The 17314-nt window shown below is 40.2% G+C and overlaps 1 protein-coding gene across 1 annotated transcript; it reads left to right on the top strand.

Moving 5' to 3' along the window:
* The first annotated feature begins 2198 nt into the window (after positions 1–2198).
* Positions 2199–3080, top strand: LOC121168074 (vomeronasal type-1 receptor 90-like). Its single transcript, XM_040997843.1, has one exon. It carries the CDS (start codon positions 2199–2201, stop codon positions 3078–3080), a length of 882 nt encoding a protein of 293 aa, XP_040853777.1.
* The last annotated feature ends 14234 nt before the right edge of the window (positions 3081–17314 follow it).

Raw genomic sequence — 17314 nt, 5'->3', positions numbered from 1 at the left:
AATGCATTACCCTAGAGAAGGAGAAATACAGCCTGCATTGTGCTACTACTACAGATGCCCCAGTTCAGGGGTGTTTGGACAAAAATATCTCTTCCTAGGGAGGATTGGGAGAGGGGACCATTTGCTGATTTACACTGATTGCACACTGGAGATTCAGTGGGGATGCTAACACCAAGGCTCCTGCAGCAGTGGGACTCCTGCACAGTACAACTGTGGCTTGTACCTCTCCTGAGGTCTAGCTCCTTGTTTTACTTTTGTCTGTTAAAGGGATTGAGAGAAGACAACGTGCCTGGCAGGCCTGTCTTGGAGAAATGAGTTCACAGGTGAGAGGGGTTGAGCCCAGCTGCTCTCCTCTGCTGCCTAGTTCACCTTTTCCCTTGAGTGGATCCTCTTCTTAGGATGAAAGGGCCAGTGTAGTCCTGCTTCTGCAGGTGAAATGACGATAATTGGCCCGCAAGGAGAGGAGCTGGTACCATCCCCTCACTATAAATACATCTTGAGGATTTATTCCACTATGGATTCACATCACAGGCTTAGCTGGGTGAGTGTCTTTCTCTTTGGTTTCTGGGCTGAGGCAGTTTATTTTTCAGGATGATGTTAAAATTTTTCACTCATGATATCAATCAGTCTAATGAATTCAGCAATTTTATGAATTATAGTAGCATAAGAGTGAATAGGCTTGCAGAAGTATAATTGTAGTTGGTTGATGACTTCAATTGGTATTACATTCAGTATCCTTTATTGTAACATATTGTTAATTTATCATATTCACTTCAAGTAAATTTGATCTAATTAAACTCACCTCAACTTACTCAGGATGCTTTGGTGATACTGCATAATGAGGGTGAAGTTTATCTAACTTTTAAATGTTCTTGATCATGGAACTTGCAGGAGAGGGAAAAGTTTTATATTTTTTATATTTTTCTAAATTCAGTATTTGACAGATTGCTGTGGCTATCACCTTCTCACCAGGGTGTTTTTCAGGTTGGCATACTGTTAACAATTCAGTTTCAGTTTCCCTTGTGTCTGCATTTCATTCACTTCCGTGGAGTACATTTCATGTCCCATAACTCAGTGGACGATTTCCTATTGACTTGCTGTAGATTTTTCCTCCTTCTTCTTCACTGTATTACTTGTTACTGCTTTTTGCTAAGAGGTGCTGATAATTGAATTTGTGTGATTATGCATATCCTCATAATTAACTCTGCCTTTTACATTTTTCTATATTTAACTCCATTTCCAAAGAGCAGGTGACTTATTGCATGAATTCAAAGCTATTGGATTATTATTTTCTTTATTCTGCTAAAATTTGTCCATTTTATTACTAAGCACTATCAACTTACACATATTTGTTCATCAGAAATTCTCATCACATTATAGTGCCATGAATGGTATAATATGTCTTCAAATGCCTCTGAAGAAATGTGATAAAACTTATAAGAGCACAAGCCAAATATTGCTGTGGTGGTGAATGAAAATATTTAAATTATTTTCTGGTCTCCTTTTTGTAATTTTTTAATCTTATGGCATGGTTTATAAAGTGAAGTATGGCAATACCTTTATATATGTACTTAAAATTATTGTAAGACATTATTTCATGCTGAAATATACTACTAAATGAGTTGATTATAGTCATTCAAGTGAGGAAATGGTCAATAATTTAGTTAGTTTGATTCTGATAAAAAAGTGTTTTTGCTTTACTACATCAAGCCTTCTGAGAATGTTCAATAGCCAGCCATTTAACCAACACAGTAATGAATCCTATATTAACTTACAGCATGTCATGTAGTAGCAGAAGGATTTTATATATGCACTTTATTCTTGAATGTGAGTCATTTTCGCATCATCTATGTGTGTGTACGTGTGTGTGTGTATTTATAGAGAGGTACTTCAAAAATTTTGGAAAATGAAATTAAAAATAATATTTTTTGCATAATTATTTTGAAATATTCAAATAAAGGGATCTTGAGATGGTTAAAAAAGGATACATCATAACTAAGTTCATTTTTTATGGAAAAAGTACAGATTTACTACAAAGAATTTCTAGCAAATTTGGCTAAAATATTGGGTCAAAAAGAAATGATGATTCAGGATGATTGTCATACAAAAAGGGAGATTGCTGGTGACTAGATGCCTGTGTTTTGTTTTACAGGTATCTGAAATACTTTCCAGTATGCTGAGCTGAGCAGTCTTAACTTATGTTATCACTGAAAAATGTGTCCTTTTTCCAAGCTGGGATTGGAATCTTAGCCAACGCCTCCCTCCTTGTCTTCCACATCATCACAAGGCATAATTTTCACAGGCCTAGGCCAACAGACATTACCATTTGTCAGCTGGCTTTTGTCCACCTAGTGATGTTACTTATCAAGCTAGATATTTCATTTGCCAACATGTTCATATCATTGGATTTTCCAATTGAATTAAAATGTAAGATTTTCTTCTACTTGAGTAGGGTGATGAGGGGTCTCTCTATGTCTACCACCTGTCTTCTGAGCATCATTCAAGTCATCACCATCAGTCCAAACTCCTACTTGTCAAGATTTAAACCTAAACTCACAAAACATGTTCTCATTGCTTTCTCCTGCATTTGGTCCCTTAATCTGTGTTCCAATAGCATCTTGGTCATCTACACTGTGGCTCATTCCAACAGGACCAATCTACTCAATGTCAGTAAGTACTGCTCACTTTCCTCAATGAACTCTGTCATAAAGAAACTATTTTTCATGCTTGGGTTATCACAGAGTGCCTTCTTTGTGGGGCTCATGCTGCTCTCCAGCATGTACATGGTGATTTTCTTATGTAGCCATCAGAGGAAGTCTGAGTACCTTCACAGCATGAGCATTTCCCCAAGAATCTCCCCAGCCAAAAGGGCCACCCATACTGTCCTAGTGCTGGTGAGTTTCTTTGTGATTATGTACTGTGTGGATATTACCATCTCATCCTTCTCAACTGTACTGTGGAAATATGACCCAGTTGTCCTGGATATCCAGAGTCTTGTGGGAAATGTCTATGCCAGTGTGAGTCCTTTGGTTCTTATTAGTTCTGATAAAAGAATAATTGATATTCTGAAGAAAACATAATCAATATGCCAAACATGTTAACAGTTGATGAGCCAAGCCTGAAAATATGAAATACATAATTTGTGAAATAATCAAATATCCAATATTTTAATGTGATATGAATATGCAGAATGTACTACTATCTATTTTCACTTTGACATTGCCCAAATCTGCATCTGTTATATGAAAATATTTATGACTATTTTCATACCCTGTAGGTTGTTAGACGTTTATTCTTATACTTTTACATTGCTATGTTTCTCTCACAAAGAGTTTTTTGATGTTATGCAATATAGATAAGGTTTAAATATTTTTCTTAATTTTCACTTATTCACACTGTAAACTTCTAAATTGGATTTGTGTCTTGTGGTCAATTTGTATACTCAATAAAATTTTTATAATCATGTCTTTAATTTCTTTTGTAGAACAAAAAAAGGAACAGATTAATGATTTCTCATTCTAATATTTGTATATGTAGAAAAATAATTTCAAGTGTATTTAACTTTCTTTGAATTTAATATATTTACCCTAACTGTGCTTAATCCTCAGTATTCCTTCTTAAAAAAAATAACTGTTTCATTCCTGTAAAGTTACATTGAATAAGTTCACTGTGTGTTCAGTTATTCACATATTTCTTTTTTTTTAAAGATTTATTTTTATTATTTTTTTTATTGGAAAGGCAGATATATAGAAAGGATATACAGAGAGAAAGATCTTCCATCTGATGATTCACTCCCCAAGTGAGCACAACGGCCGCTCAGCTGATCCGAAGCCAGGAGCCTCTTCCAGGTCTCCCACATGGGTGCAGGGTCCCAAAGCTTTGGGCCATCCTCTACTACTTTCCCAGGCCACAGGCAGGGAGCTGGAGGGAAGTGTGGCTGCTGGGATAGAACCGGCGCCCATACGGGATCCTGGGTGTGCAAGGCGAGGACCTTAACCACTTGCGCCACCGCGCCGGGCCCCAGTTATTCACATATTTCTATTTCTTTTCAAATATGCACTTGATGCATATGATTTCATGTTATTTTATGTTAATTTTAAAATACATTTAATAGACTTGCCTGTTATGACTATCACTCAAAAATGAGGCAATAATGTGTTGTGAAAATGTGTTTAAAATAACAATATTGATTCTCAATTCAGGCAGATGTCGTCTTGTTACGTTTGCAGTTTGTAAATTTTAATTCCTTTTCCCTTTCCAATCTTTATAATCCAAAACACAGTTGCAATACGCCCAAAAAATGTTACACAAATGGGAAATTGCTCCTTAGCTTAATCCTTCCCCCGATAAATATCTTGTTTATGTTTGTATTTGGATGTCCTCCAATTTCCCTTCCAGTTTCTTTGGGCATTTTAGTAAAGATACTCGGTTTGAGAATTTTGCACTTCTGCACTAGAAGTTGTTACATATGATCCAACGTTGTCTCAAAAGAATCTCATTTTCTAGAAGCATACAAATAATATTTCACATAATGTTATGTAACACATAAGCATATTTCAACTGAAATCTCCTTCATTTGCAACATACTTCTCCGAAATAGTATAGAGTGTGATAACTCACAGAGCATGATTGTTTCATAACATATAAGTAATTTCACATTTTACATGGATTTATTTCATGTCACTCTTTAATATTAAACTAATACTGGTGAGATTCATTCGTATGATTTAAGGATTTTATCTTTAACCATTATTTTTCACATTCTACATTCCCATGAATCTACAAGATAATACTCACAGATTATCTAACTTAATTTTGAGTTAACTTTATCTTGATGAAATGTACATGTAGACATGTTTGTTGTGATTAAATTTTACTTGATGACTGCTGTTGTCATTACTGTGGTGAGAAAATTTCTCCTGTAAATTACAATGGTGAAGGTGGAAATGACAGATTATATACATAATGTATCTTTCTATGTAAACACTTGTAGCTAGTTTCAAACTGTTTTCCATTTGACAACAAGTAGCCAGCTTTTGAATAAATTAGTTAATATTTAACTCATGTGCAGCCACTGTAGGCTAACCCCAGATATTGATCACTTTAGAATAGATGAAGAGTGGCTGTGATTATACCAGCAAATATCAGTGTGTCTTCCTTGCTGCTGACAGTAGAAATTTAACAAGCCAACTTGAGTATCACACGGGACTCTCTCCCCATACCGAGAGCTTCCCAGAGTACCCTGGAGCGAAGGGTACACATTGTTAGATATTCACATAAGGTGCGTAGTTCAAAGAAATGAAAGCCAGCAGAGACTAAAACCAAGAAAATTTTCAGCAAATGCCTAAAACTTAATACAAAGTGTGAGAAAAAGAGCAAATAAGACAACATTACTCCCCCAAAGTAACAAAATATTAGTTCCATATCAGAGTCTGAACGGGCTAATGAAATGCCTGGATATGAATCCCAGAAAATGATCATTAGATTACTCTAAAATGAACAGAAATATGTTACTGAGATTAACAAGTCCATACATTCTGTGCATGAAGAATTTTGTTGAGACATGTATGGACGACACATCAAAATAAAATATTACAAATGAAGAATTCATTATGTCTCAAGTACAGTAGCAATCCTTAAATATGCACTTGAGGAGATAAGGCATGAGAAAATTATCTCACCTACAGAACAAATCCTTGGAAATAGCTCTGGAAAAATATAGAAATAGAGTGAAAATTATATTCTAGATTAATAGGATAATATTAAGTAACTATATGCTCCCTTTTAAAAAGATTTATTTATTTATGTTGGATAGTGCCAATATGCATATTGTAAAGTTCCTGAAGGTGTGGAAAGACAGAACGGATAGAAGGCCTGTTTAGTGAAATACAAGCAGAATATATTTCTAATGTGCAGAAGGAAAGAGACATTCAGTTACGGGAAGCACAGGTATTCCCTAAATGATATGATCAGGAATAACATTCAACATGATATGTAATAGGGAAATATTCAACTGTAAGTTATACAAATCTTAAAATGTCTACAAAGAAGTGCCAGATTACATTAGAGTATCTCTGATTAGAATGAAAGCAGGTTTGTCATAATAAACCCTATGGGCTGGCAGAGTGTAGAGAGACTTAGTCCAGGTCCTGAAATAACTCTCAATCTGTAATACTGTATCCAGCAACCCTCTTATTTGCAAATGAAGGTAAAATAAGGATCTGTGAACAATAGAAAAGAACCATCCACGCTAACAAATAATGCTTAAGAATGTGATACACACAGAAATAGAGAATGATGACATAGTGAGAGAAGGGGGAGGCAGAGAATCTCCTGGGAAAAGTACATTCATAGCAAAGCATAAGAACATTTATGAACAGTGCAAGAACCAACCATTACTCATCAATGTAATTTTGAATGTCAACAGAGTAAATTATTACATTCAAATTTTCAAACTGGGATAATAGATTATAAAATAATCCTATATAAATTTGCTACCTGGAAAAACACACCTGTTCAATAAGGATTCAGACAGACATTATGAAAACAGCTGGATAAGTATGTTACACAAAACTGGGGGAAAAATAAGGTGTAGCCATTCTAATATCAGCCAAAATAAAGAAGTTAAGAAAATAAATCTGTTCAAAAAGTTGAAGAAGGACATTATAAAATGATTAAGATCATTGAAGACAGGTGTATAATACTCCTTAACTCACTCAAAGCAGTATGTGAAATTCATGTTAATTATCAAATTAAATAGCAAAAAATTGAAAGCATTTGAACCAAGATCTGGAACCAGCTAAGAGTGCTGTCTTCACTACTGCTACTGATGTTGTGCTTGAAGTATTGTACAAAGCCATTTGATAAAAATAAATCAGAATGATACAAATTGGTCAATCTCTTCTGTTTGCTCTTGACAATACTCTCTATAGAGGGAACCAAAAATTGTATTGAGAGACTACAACTGATAAAAGAGTTGTTTACAGTACAGAAAATCAACAGACACAAAATTCAATAACTTTAACATATAAAAATATTGCCATGACTAGGAAAGTATTTGTAAGATGTGTATCATTGACAAACTCTAAAGAGAAATCTAAGTACCTTTGAATACATAATCAAGGATGTGCAAGGTATCTACAAAGAAAACTTACAAAACCTTAAAGATGAAAGATGGCAAAATGGGACAATTCTTCATGTTTATAGATTAGTTCAATGTATTCAATCAAAACACCCCACTATTCAAAGAAGCCTATAGAATGACTGCAAACCCATTAATATATCGGTGATGTTTTGCTCAGATCTAGAAGAGATTCTGTAGCACAGTGGCATGACAGGCTAATCCTTAACCTGCTAGTTCTGGCATGTCATAAGTGTGCTGGTTGGCGCTCCAGCCACTCCATTTGTGAACCACATTTCTGTTTGTGGAATGGAAACACAGCAGAGGCTTCCCCAAACTGGAAGAATCTGATGGTTGCTAATTTTGGATCAGTGCATCTCCGGTTCCTGTGGGCATTCGGGGTCATCAGCAGATGACTACTTTCTCTGTCTTCTTTCTGTGTAAAAACTTGCTTTCAACTTAAATCTTAAAAAATGATTCTGAAATTGTAAAAAAAAAAACCACAGAAATGTTATTTTTTGCTTATGCTTATTGAAGAACCTAGGCGTTTTCTGCCTTTTGTGATTCTGCCTTAATGGCTTGGCTGGGGGCTGTGTGAACCTCACGCCTGATAGTCTACGTGACACCCGGCAGGACACCTGGCAGGTCACGTAGGCAGACCACTCTTCAGGAAGGAGGTACCTGGTGTTTGATAAGATTCACAGCCCAATAGCTTATCAATTTGTACTTTTTAAAAGTTGCTTGTTTCAAACCCACCAATAGAAGCCTGCTAAGTCATGACTGCATAATTAATAGCCTGAAATGTATAAGAACTGGGGGGCTTGGGCTCTCGGCCCCCTTCCCTGGCTCTTCTGGCTCGCGCTTCTTTTGTCCTCCTTGTGGATCCTTGCAGCCTCGGCTGCGGCTGCCCCTCCCCCGCCCAGCCATGCTGGGCTGGGGGAGGTCGCTGGGTTACCTAGGCTAACCTGAATAAACCACCTTTTTGCCTCAGCACCGACTTCAGACTTGATGACACAACATTTGGGGGCTCGTCCGGGATCCCCAGGTCATCAAGACTAATGGCGTGTGTGGTGAGTGTCGCCTAACTTTTCTTTACCAGCCAGTTTTATCTGATCAGTTGCCTTTTTCAGCTGAATTTTGCCTTTGCGCCCAGTATGGGGTCAGAAAGCCCTGAATGGGTTAAGTGTTCGCCTGGTGAGCGGGCTGAAAGGCCTCTCCAGGTAAGGCACCGGTTTGCTAAGGAGGAGTAGGTGCGTTCCCTCCGAATGATTTTTCTTTTAGTAGGCCTACTTTGTTAACTGTGTGTCTGTCTTGTCTTGAAACTGTTGTATGTTTTTGTGTCTGCCGGCTATAAGTTAAATGCTTGCTAGGATAGTTAAATTGGCTGCAAAATCTTGAACTGTGAGAACTTTGTAAGAAGGCCTCTTACCTAGATTCAATTGGACCTATGAGTGGCGCGCCTAAATTCTAATTTGAATACAGAGAGAGAAAGTTTCTCTAGATTAATTTTCTGAGCTAGCAGGATGGCCAAAAGTCTCCGGAGAGGTTGGGAGTCGGCAGCTGACATTACAGAGTCTGGGCGGACGCGTAATTCGGCTCTGTCGGTTGGGATCTCTTGGTGACGACTGGGGTCCCCAAGGCCGACGTCCCTGGGTCCAGGTGCCTGACCTGAGGGACTGCGTGCTCTCCCCGGTTCCGAGCTAGACGGACTTGCTTGCCTGGGTTCCGAGTCTGATGGGCTTGGGGGTAGCCTTCTGCCTGGGTTCCGAGTCTGATGGGTTGGGGGCAACCTTCTAATTGGGCGTCAGATTCGATGGGGCTTCTGCCTGGGTTCCGAGTCTGATGGTGAAGGCGACCTTCTAGCTGAGTTCCGGATTCGAGGGGCTGTAGTGAAGGCGACCTCCCAGCTGGGTTCCGGATTCGAAGGGGCTATAAGTTCTAAGCTCGAGGGGGAAGAGCCGTCCAAGTGCCAGGTCAGAGGGACCACCCGTTTTGCCCAGGTTCCGAATCCCGAGAGGTGGAAAGGTGCCCTTTCCACCTAGGTTCCGGGTTCGAGGGGCTGTGATGTCTTTGTCCTGGATCGGATGTGTGTTACGTGTCTTTGTTCTGTAGCCCTGCTCTCATCTTGGGCTTGAACTCTGTGAAAGCTCCCTCTACTTCCTGGTGTTGCCAGTCAGCCTCAGTTTAGCTTCTGGGCATTGATATGCATATTTAGGAGGGCCTGGCTGAGAGCGAACTCTTCACCCCCCTGCTGGGGAGAGGTTTGACTTGCTTTAACTCCATCTGGCCTGAGAGATTTTCTTGCCTTTGCCATCAAATCCAGCCTACTTGCTAGCATGCTCAGTTAAATGTACATTTAACCAACTTATTTGAATCTCTAAATTGCTCAAAAGTCTGAACCAAGTCTCCTGACTTTGGGAATTCCATAGGATCCATGGAACTCTCAAAAACAGAGACAACATTTGGATAATTCAACTGTTATTTGAAATATTCTGGATTATAATTGCACAATGTTATGAAACTGCCAAGTTGGTTGCTGCATATGTTTAATATTTACATGGTTACAGATAATGGATACTGATGTTTATGTCTTGGTCAAAATACCTTTTTAATCACGAAATTGATTCAGGTTATAAGTTATCTGTGTTCTTATTTACAAAGTATTGTTTCTGAGACTGCCTCACAGGAAGACAACGAATTCTTAAAGGATGTGTGGTAAAATTGTTTATATTGTGTGCATTTTCTAAGTATTTAACCTTTAAAGGAACAAATTAAAATTGAAGTTTGATTCCTTGTCAGAGAACAACAGTGTCATAACATTTCCTTTTAAGTTATTTTCATCTTATTGATGACTAACCTGCTAACTAAGTTCAGTAAATTCTTGGGCAGCCTCCTAAGACAACAGCCAAACTGAAGTTCTTCCATACCCTTGACTTCAATAAAACAGAAGATGCTCCAGGCCCTGAGAAAGGGAGGGGCATGCTTGGAGCCTGGCCTTTGAAGAGTTTGGAACTTTGACTTTGTCCCTGCCATTGTGATTCTTAAGAAGGGAGATGTTCCTAAGTCAGCTAGGAGGAAGTAACTGCTTCTGGTTCCGAAATGGGTTTGCATTTTAAAATGTTTTCATGGATTGGCTATATATATAAAAGATAATTGAAGATTGCCTGAAGCAATTGTGTTTAAAAATTTAACCTGCTTTTATTTTAAAAAATGTATTGGATTGGAGTTTCGTTTGTTTCAGAATGTAGATCCAGAGAATTGGCAGATAAAGGATGGTTGCAAGCCTGAGAATGTTCTTGGTGAGAAGGTTATAAAGGAGTTACTGAAAGAACATTGCTGTGAAAATATTTTGTCCTACAGGATTATGGCTATCATAAGATGCAAAGGGAAAGGTAAAGCAAAATACTTAAAGGTTCAAGCATGTTAAGAAAAAGATAAAAGTCATGAAATTTCAGAAATGAATCTGGCTATAATTTTTAAGATATTGTTACAACATTGTTTAAGTATTTGACACTAATATCTAACGTATGATGACATTTGAACTGATATCTGTTTGCAAAATGCCTTTGAAGTATATATCTATGGAAGTGCTCCTGAGTATCTGACAATGGAAGTTTCAAGTTTTGAGGACTGTTAATGGAAACAAATTGGTAACTTTGTCAACTGTCTATCCAGCCTATTTTCAGTAAGCTGTTATTCCAACCTTTGAATTTGTTAAATTCTTAGAAGTTATGTGATGATTTTATGCACTAATTCCTGTGTTTAAGGTTATATCTCAATTTTGGTGACTGGCCAAAGAAATACACATTTTGTGTCTCAGTAAGGTAACTTAATTATCTTTGTTAAATTCTCATGGTTTAAAAGAGCTGCATTTTTCAAGAAATATTTGTGTGGTAATTTTATAAGTGACAAAAAAATCTGATCTGTTACTGTTTGAATCAACCTGACTCTTTTGATTTTTGGAATTCCTAGATGGGCCCCTAGGAGTCTCAAATTCAGAGCAACATTCGTCAAAGATTGCATCTTTTGATTGGTAAAGATAATTGTGCAGAAAAATTTGGTTATAGAAATGACTTTTGGAAGCCCTGCAAGTGAAGAGCCAGGATTAATTGCAATCCTGCCACCAGAAAGGCTCCAGGAATGGTTGATGTGAAGATATACACATCAGTGAGAGGAACTCCTTGGTCCTCAGTTTAGATAACAGATCAAAAAGAGGTGCTTTTTCCCCAAGTAGGGGAATGGAAACTAACACTAGGAAAAGGCATCTGCCAGAGGAACAAATTGTTTACTAGTATACTCCCTCTTGTTGTTGTTATGTAAATTCCTCAAACCTTGCTTCCTGATATCTAAGTGACCATCTGGTTGTGGTAAGAGTGTGCAAAATCCTACAGGTGGTTTCACAGTGCTATCTGAATGTGGCAAGCTATGTAGTCTATTTTGATTGACTTATAGATGAAAATGCTCATGAATGAGAATTGCTAAGCCAAATCCATTTGAAAATAATGTTTAGATGCACAATTAAGCTCTTGGAGAGTCATGTCTGTGTCTGTTTTCTCAGGACCTACAAGTCTGTTCAGCTGAATAGTTCTGAATGTATTCAAATGGACTTAGTGCTGAGGGCACAGTTTCAAGACGCCATGGGACGCCAAATCCCCATGAACTAGGTGGTAAAATGTATGGCTATATGTATGAAAGTGTTCAATGAAGAGTCAGATGTCAGGTAATGTTAAAATGCTCCTACATGGGAAACGGTTCTTACAGCAGACTCATAGACTGACGATCTTGAGTAGCACTCAGTGGCCTCAGAATCGGCCCAAAGGCATTCTGGTCTGACAGGAGAGCCAACAAGAAAGCAAGCATATCAGGTGTGGAAAGCCAGGACACTGCTGCGAAGAGTGTCCTCTGTGAAGGACCTCAGCGGTCCATGCCCCAGTGCAAAGAAGTAGCCATCAAAGATGGTTGTGCTCTTCTCTCAATGGAGGAGAGAACTTCCACTTCGTGTATGGCCTTGTCTAAGGAATTCTGGGGGTGTTGCGGATTCAAGAGGCTTCCACAGCCTAAGCATCGTGTGTCAAGAGCCTCAGGTGATCACTGACGTCACACATAAGAGTGCTAATTTGTTAAATTCACTAGAGTCACTGTGTACTGACTTCCCATGCAGGACCTATAGCTTCAGAGTTATACTAAAAAGATATGTTATTAATATCCATAGATGTTTCCAAGTAGTGTCTTGTGGATCTAAAAAGCCTTATTAGTAAGAAGAGCTTGGAATACAGTGGCTACCAGTGGCCTGTAAGTTAATTGGCCTATGACTGCTCAACCAGTACCACGACTAAGCTTTACTGGGGTAGGACACCCTGAATGCTCGAAAGCAGAGCTCGCGGCTTCTTCACTTGCCAAACTGTTTGGGAAGATTCTTGTATTCTTCAATTGGGAGTACATGGCTTATTAGGCTATAACTAGTAGATTGCTTGCCTCTGCCTTAAAGTGTATGAAGTTCTGCAAATTCTCGTCAGAATACTACAAACTGCTGAGTTGTTGTAAATGAAATCCTGTTTAAATCTTTTGCCATCTACAGTGTGACTAGTAGGTCTTGCAACAAAATGTTTTCAGTGCTGTGCTTTATGTTCTAGGCTATGTGTGTCATCCTGAAACTCTTAGGGCTTACAACGATTGGTAAAGTATAATTGTTTTGAAAAATCTAACACTTGCCAGTTCCTTACTGTTAAATTCACCGATTTTGAGGGAAAGAATAACTGCAAAATGGATGTAAAAGAATTTAGATGGGCCTCCAGTCCCCAGGCAGCAGACAGACCTGAAGTTGAAGGCTGTGGAGGAAGAAGGGCATGGAGGAGATGAGGAAAGGACCTTTTTGGACTCTGCTTGACATGGAGGCTGAAATGAGGGTCACCTAGGCCCTTACTTGGTGGAATGATATGTGTTTGTCCCCCTCATTGGGGCAACAGTGGTTTAACACCCTGAGAGGCCTGCCAGAGTTCTGCCATCCATTCCTGGTTTGGTTGGAGGCAAACTCCGCCATCCTCTGTGATAGACATCATCTACCTAGATGTAAAACTGTAGTATTTTCAAATGTCAAATGCAATAATTGCCAAGGAGTCAGCTTGCATTTACCTGTCCTGTAATGAATGGGCTTATATTCTGATGCTATATGCTAATCCTTGCATAGTTGCTATGCCTTCTGATTGATCTAGACCAGCAATTTATGCAGCTCAAAAGGAGTTTTGTGTGTTTCATTGAGTTCATTGAGTACATCTAAGGGCTAGAGCTCAAGTATTCAAGTTTCTAACTGAGCACACGACCTACTAGGTTGGGAAGGATTATAACCATGTTATGTTTTGTCATCTAGACTTCAACAAAGAGAAGCCTTTCAAGTGCCAGGCTGTACATCGAACACCTGATGACATCTACCTTCTATCAGGAACCGTTAGATGGACCCCTCCCAACTGCTGCTGTTACTCAACTGCGTCCCCTCTCAGCAGGAAGCAGCCAAGATCAGACAACTACGGCCCCTTTCCTTAAAAGCAGCTGGGTCCAGTCCTCTGTTTGGACATATAGGAGCCAGATGGGATGATAGGCAGTTAGGGTCTCCGGTTCCTGGTGAAACTGTCTTGTATACATGTAACCCCTTGGCACTGAGAGATTCTTGAATGTTAATATTTTCAACGATGCTTGTACATTGTTAGTTATATTACTAAGTATGTTACTAAATCAAAGATTTGATTAGTTACTAGAAAGAGGGGGGAATGAAGAACCTAGGCGTTTTCTGCCTTTTGTGATTCTGCCTTAATGGCTTGGCTGGGGGCTGTGTGAACCTCAGGCCTGATAGTCTACGTGACACCCGGCAGGACACCTGGCAGGTCACGTAGGCAGACCACTCTTCAGGAAGGAGGTACCTGGTGTTTGATAAGATTCACAGCCCAATAGCTTATCAATTTGTACTTTTTAAAAGTTGCTTGTTTCAAACCCACCAATAGAAGCCTGCTAAGTCATGACTGCATAATTAATAGCCTGAAATGTATAAGAACTGGGGGGCTTGGGCTCTCGGGCCCCTTCCCTGGCTCTTCTGGCTCGCGCTTCTTTTGTCCTCCTTGTGGATCCTTGCAGCCTCGGCTGCGGCTGCCCCTCCCCCGCCCAGCCATGCTGGGCTGGGGGAGGTCGCTGGGTTACCTAGGCTAACCTGAATAAACCACCTTTTTGCCTCAGCACCGACTTCAGACTTGATGATTATCTGGGGGTTTCAAAAACCGGCACAACATTATACATCATTTAAAATGTGGTCTTGTGGTCTTTGATTTTTTTTTCATGGAATCTTATGATTAAGGGCACTTTAAGTCTGAAAACAAGTTGTATCAAAATTATGTGCATATTTTTACATAGGCAAGAAAGGACCATTGATTGGGGTAGAATCAAAAAAATCAGAGGAGTTAGAGCAATGTGGTTTTCTCCTTTATTGTTGATTTGTGACATGTAGAAACTTTTCTATTTATATGAGTCAAAACTGTAATTACTATCATTTTTATTTCATGTCTATACTTCAGTGGAATGGTGGTACTACCACTTTTGAATGCTGAAATACTAGGCAAATTCATCTTGTGGAAATAAAGTAGATTAATATTACGTCTTTGTAGCATGCACAGTGAAGCTGCTGGACAGCTTGATCCTCAAAAGCAGAGCCCATTAGAGGCTTGGTTGGAGCACCTAGGCCCTTCTTGGTCTACATGCACAGTGAGGCTGGCTGGGAAGCTCGACTCCATGGAGTCGATGATTTGATTCTGATGACTGGGGCACCATGGGCATTGGGCCAAGCCTGCAGGCCGTCTGATATGTTGCTCCGTGGGCTTAGGGTTTGGCATATGTGGGTATCTGAGGGCTTACATCCAGATGAAGTAGGACTACAGAAGGAATATCTTTGGAAAGATACTTACAGGTAAAGGAGAGGGTTGAGACCAAGAGGTTGGGAGGGAGGAATGAGAGGATCTTTAAGGGTCGGACCAGAGTACTGACACATGTGGAACACCTGAGTTACAGTAATTAGAATCACCCACCACTGACAATACCCACTGCTGCACACTAAAGCTAGCCCTGGGTGCCCCCTATCAGGGTTAGATCACAGTACCCCCAAGGGAGAGTCTCACCCCCATGGAACTGCAATGTCTGCTGGCACATGCAAGTTCTATGGCTGTGAACAGGTCTGTTGGAGAGCCAATGTGTTTCTGTGACAGGTCGGAGTTCCCACTCATGAGCACATGCCCTAAAGTGAAGGCAGTGTTCTGGATAAGACATGGCTGCAGTCTCCCTTGGCATAAATGTGGACTGGGTATGGGAGCCTCTATTACCCACTGGTACTCATGAAAATCAGGTATGTAGAATTGGCTGGACTAGGTTTTGGCTCCTGATGGATCATGTAGGAGCTATTTCTTGGACCAAGTGTGTCAGGGCTTTAGTACCGAACAGTAAGAATCATAATGTGTATGTGCCAGTTGGGCAAAGACACTGTTCCTGCCAGGACAAGAGGTGGACAAAGTCAATTTGGGCAAAGCCCAACCAATGTATCTGAAATCTGCCATTAGGAGGAGATCTGGTAAAGGAGCCTGGAGAACTCTTGTCAAGTTGCAGTCCCTACGTAGGATTGCAAGAATCACAGCAGGAAACAGCCCAGACCAGGCCAGGCCAGGCAGCATTACTCACCATACACATGTGGGTCAGGTTAGGGGACGGGCTAGTCTGCACTAGTTCATAACATCTATTGGCAGATCTAAGAACAAGGGTGGGCCTGGTTGGACTGCAACACCAGCCAGTTCATGTTAGGGATGCTGAAGCAAGGCAAGCCATACAAGTCTAGGTGATGTGGCTGCTAGATCCATTGGCACCTGGGACAGGATATTTCAGCATGGTTTCGGACTTTGGTCCTGCCAGCTCAGTGAATGCCCATTTGTAAGTCTCACTGGTGAGGAGTCTGGCAGGGCCTCTATCCCCTTATTCAGGTCCTTGTTGGGTATCAGGTTTGTGAGCCCTGGGGACGGACATTACAATGGCCCATATTTTTGGGTCACCTGTTTGGTGGATACTGGATACTGGGTCCATGAACCCGGGGGGTGAAGGTACCCAAGCAGATTTGGTCATATGGCCTAGGTCCTTGCACTTACGTGCAAAGTGGGTTCTGGATCCATGAGTCCCAGGGGATTTGAATCCTTTGCTGTTTGGGTAGTGTGGACTGGGTCCTTGGACTTGCCTATAAAATAGTTGAAGGATCTATGAGCCCTAAAGGTGGGAGTCCCTTAGGGTCCTAGCTGAGTTTTGCAGAGTTCCAATGGCATAGGCAGAGGCTCACTAATTTCCCAGGGACACTATTGTGAAGATTTGATGTGTGTTCTTGCAGGGTATGGCAATGGCAGAGGTTGGAGTATGCTGTGGCATGGGGTCTCAAATCCAGGATTGGTGGTCTAACCATGGATTTCATGTGTCAGAGTTGGGACTCCTTGGTGGAAAAGACAGAACAATGGACAGCTGGCCAGCTATGGTAGCCAACTGCAGAGGACATATGGTACCATGGCAGAAGGAGCACTAAGCAGATTGTATAGATAAATCAGCTAGGCAATTGCATCAGATATGTGGGTGGAATGAAACTCAGTTTTACTGTGTCAACCAGTGGATATTGGAAGTGGTTCCTCACCCTTGGATTGTTGAGATTGATGGCATTTCAGAACTATCAATGTCACTTGGGCAAAGCCCCTAGAACATGTACCATATTTGGGATCCTAGGTTGATATTGGGTATCTGTTCCCCATCACTGGGTGCTGGGGCTGTTGGTGGGGAGGGCTGAGATTGGCTTCTCACCTTGTGTTCCCCCTACCCCAGATACAGGAATTCAGGATGGTGGATTTGGAGACAATGATTGCACCCATTGTTCCCTACCCCTAGATCCTTCCCACCCTGATTAACTATATAAAAGCATCAAAACTAAAAATTAAAGTTAAAAATAATTAATTAAAGACCATATGCAAACATCTGGAACTATTTTATAGCTTAATAACATTATAGGAGGGATAGGAAATGGTAGATTAATTTCTTGAAAAGTCTTTCAACGTGTTAAGCAAGCAGAACCATTTAAATGATGCTGAGGTAAGTCTCTTCGTGATGCAAATAAATGCCCTTAGAAGATAATGGGCCTGA

The sequence above is a fragment of the Ochotona curzoniae genome, unplaced genomic scaffold (assembly GCF_017591425.1).
Source record: "Ochotona curzoniae isolate NIBS_2020 unplaced genomic scaffold, NIBS_Ocur_1.0 patch49, whole genome shotgun sequence".
NCBI classification, from domain to species: domain Eukaryota; kingdom Metazoa; phylum Chordata; class Mammalia; order Lagomorpha; family Ochotonidae; genus Ochotona; species Ochotona curzoniae.
This window is presented reverse-complemented; position numbering and strand designations above follow the sequence as displayed.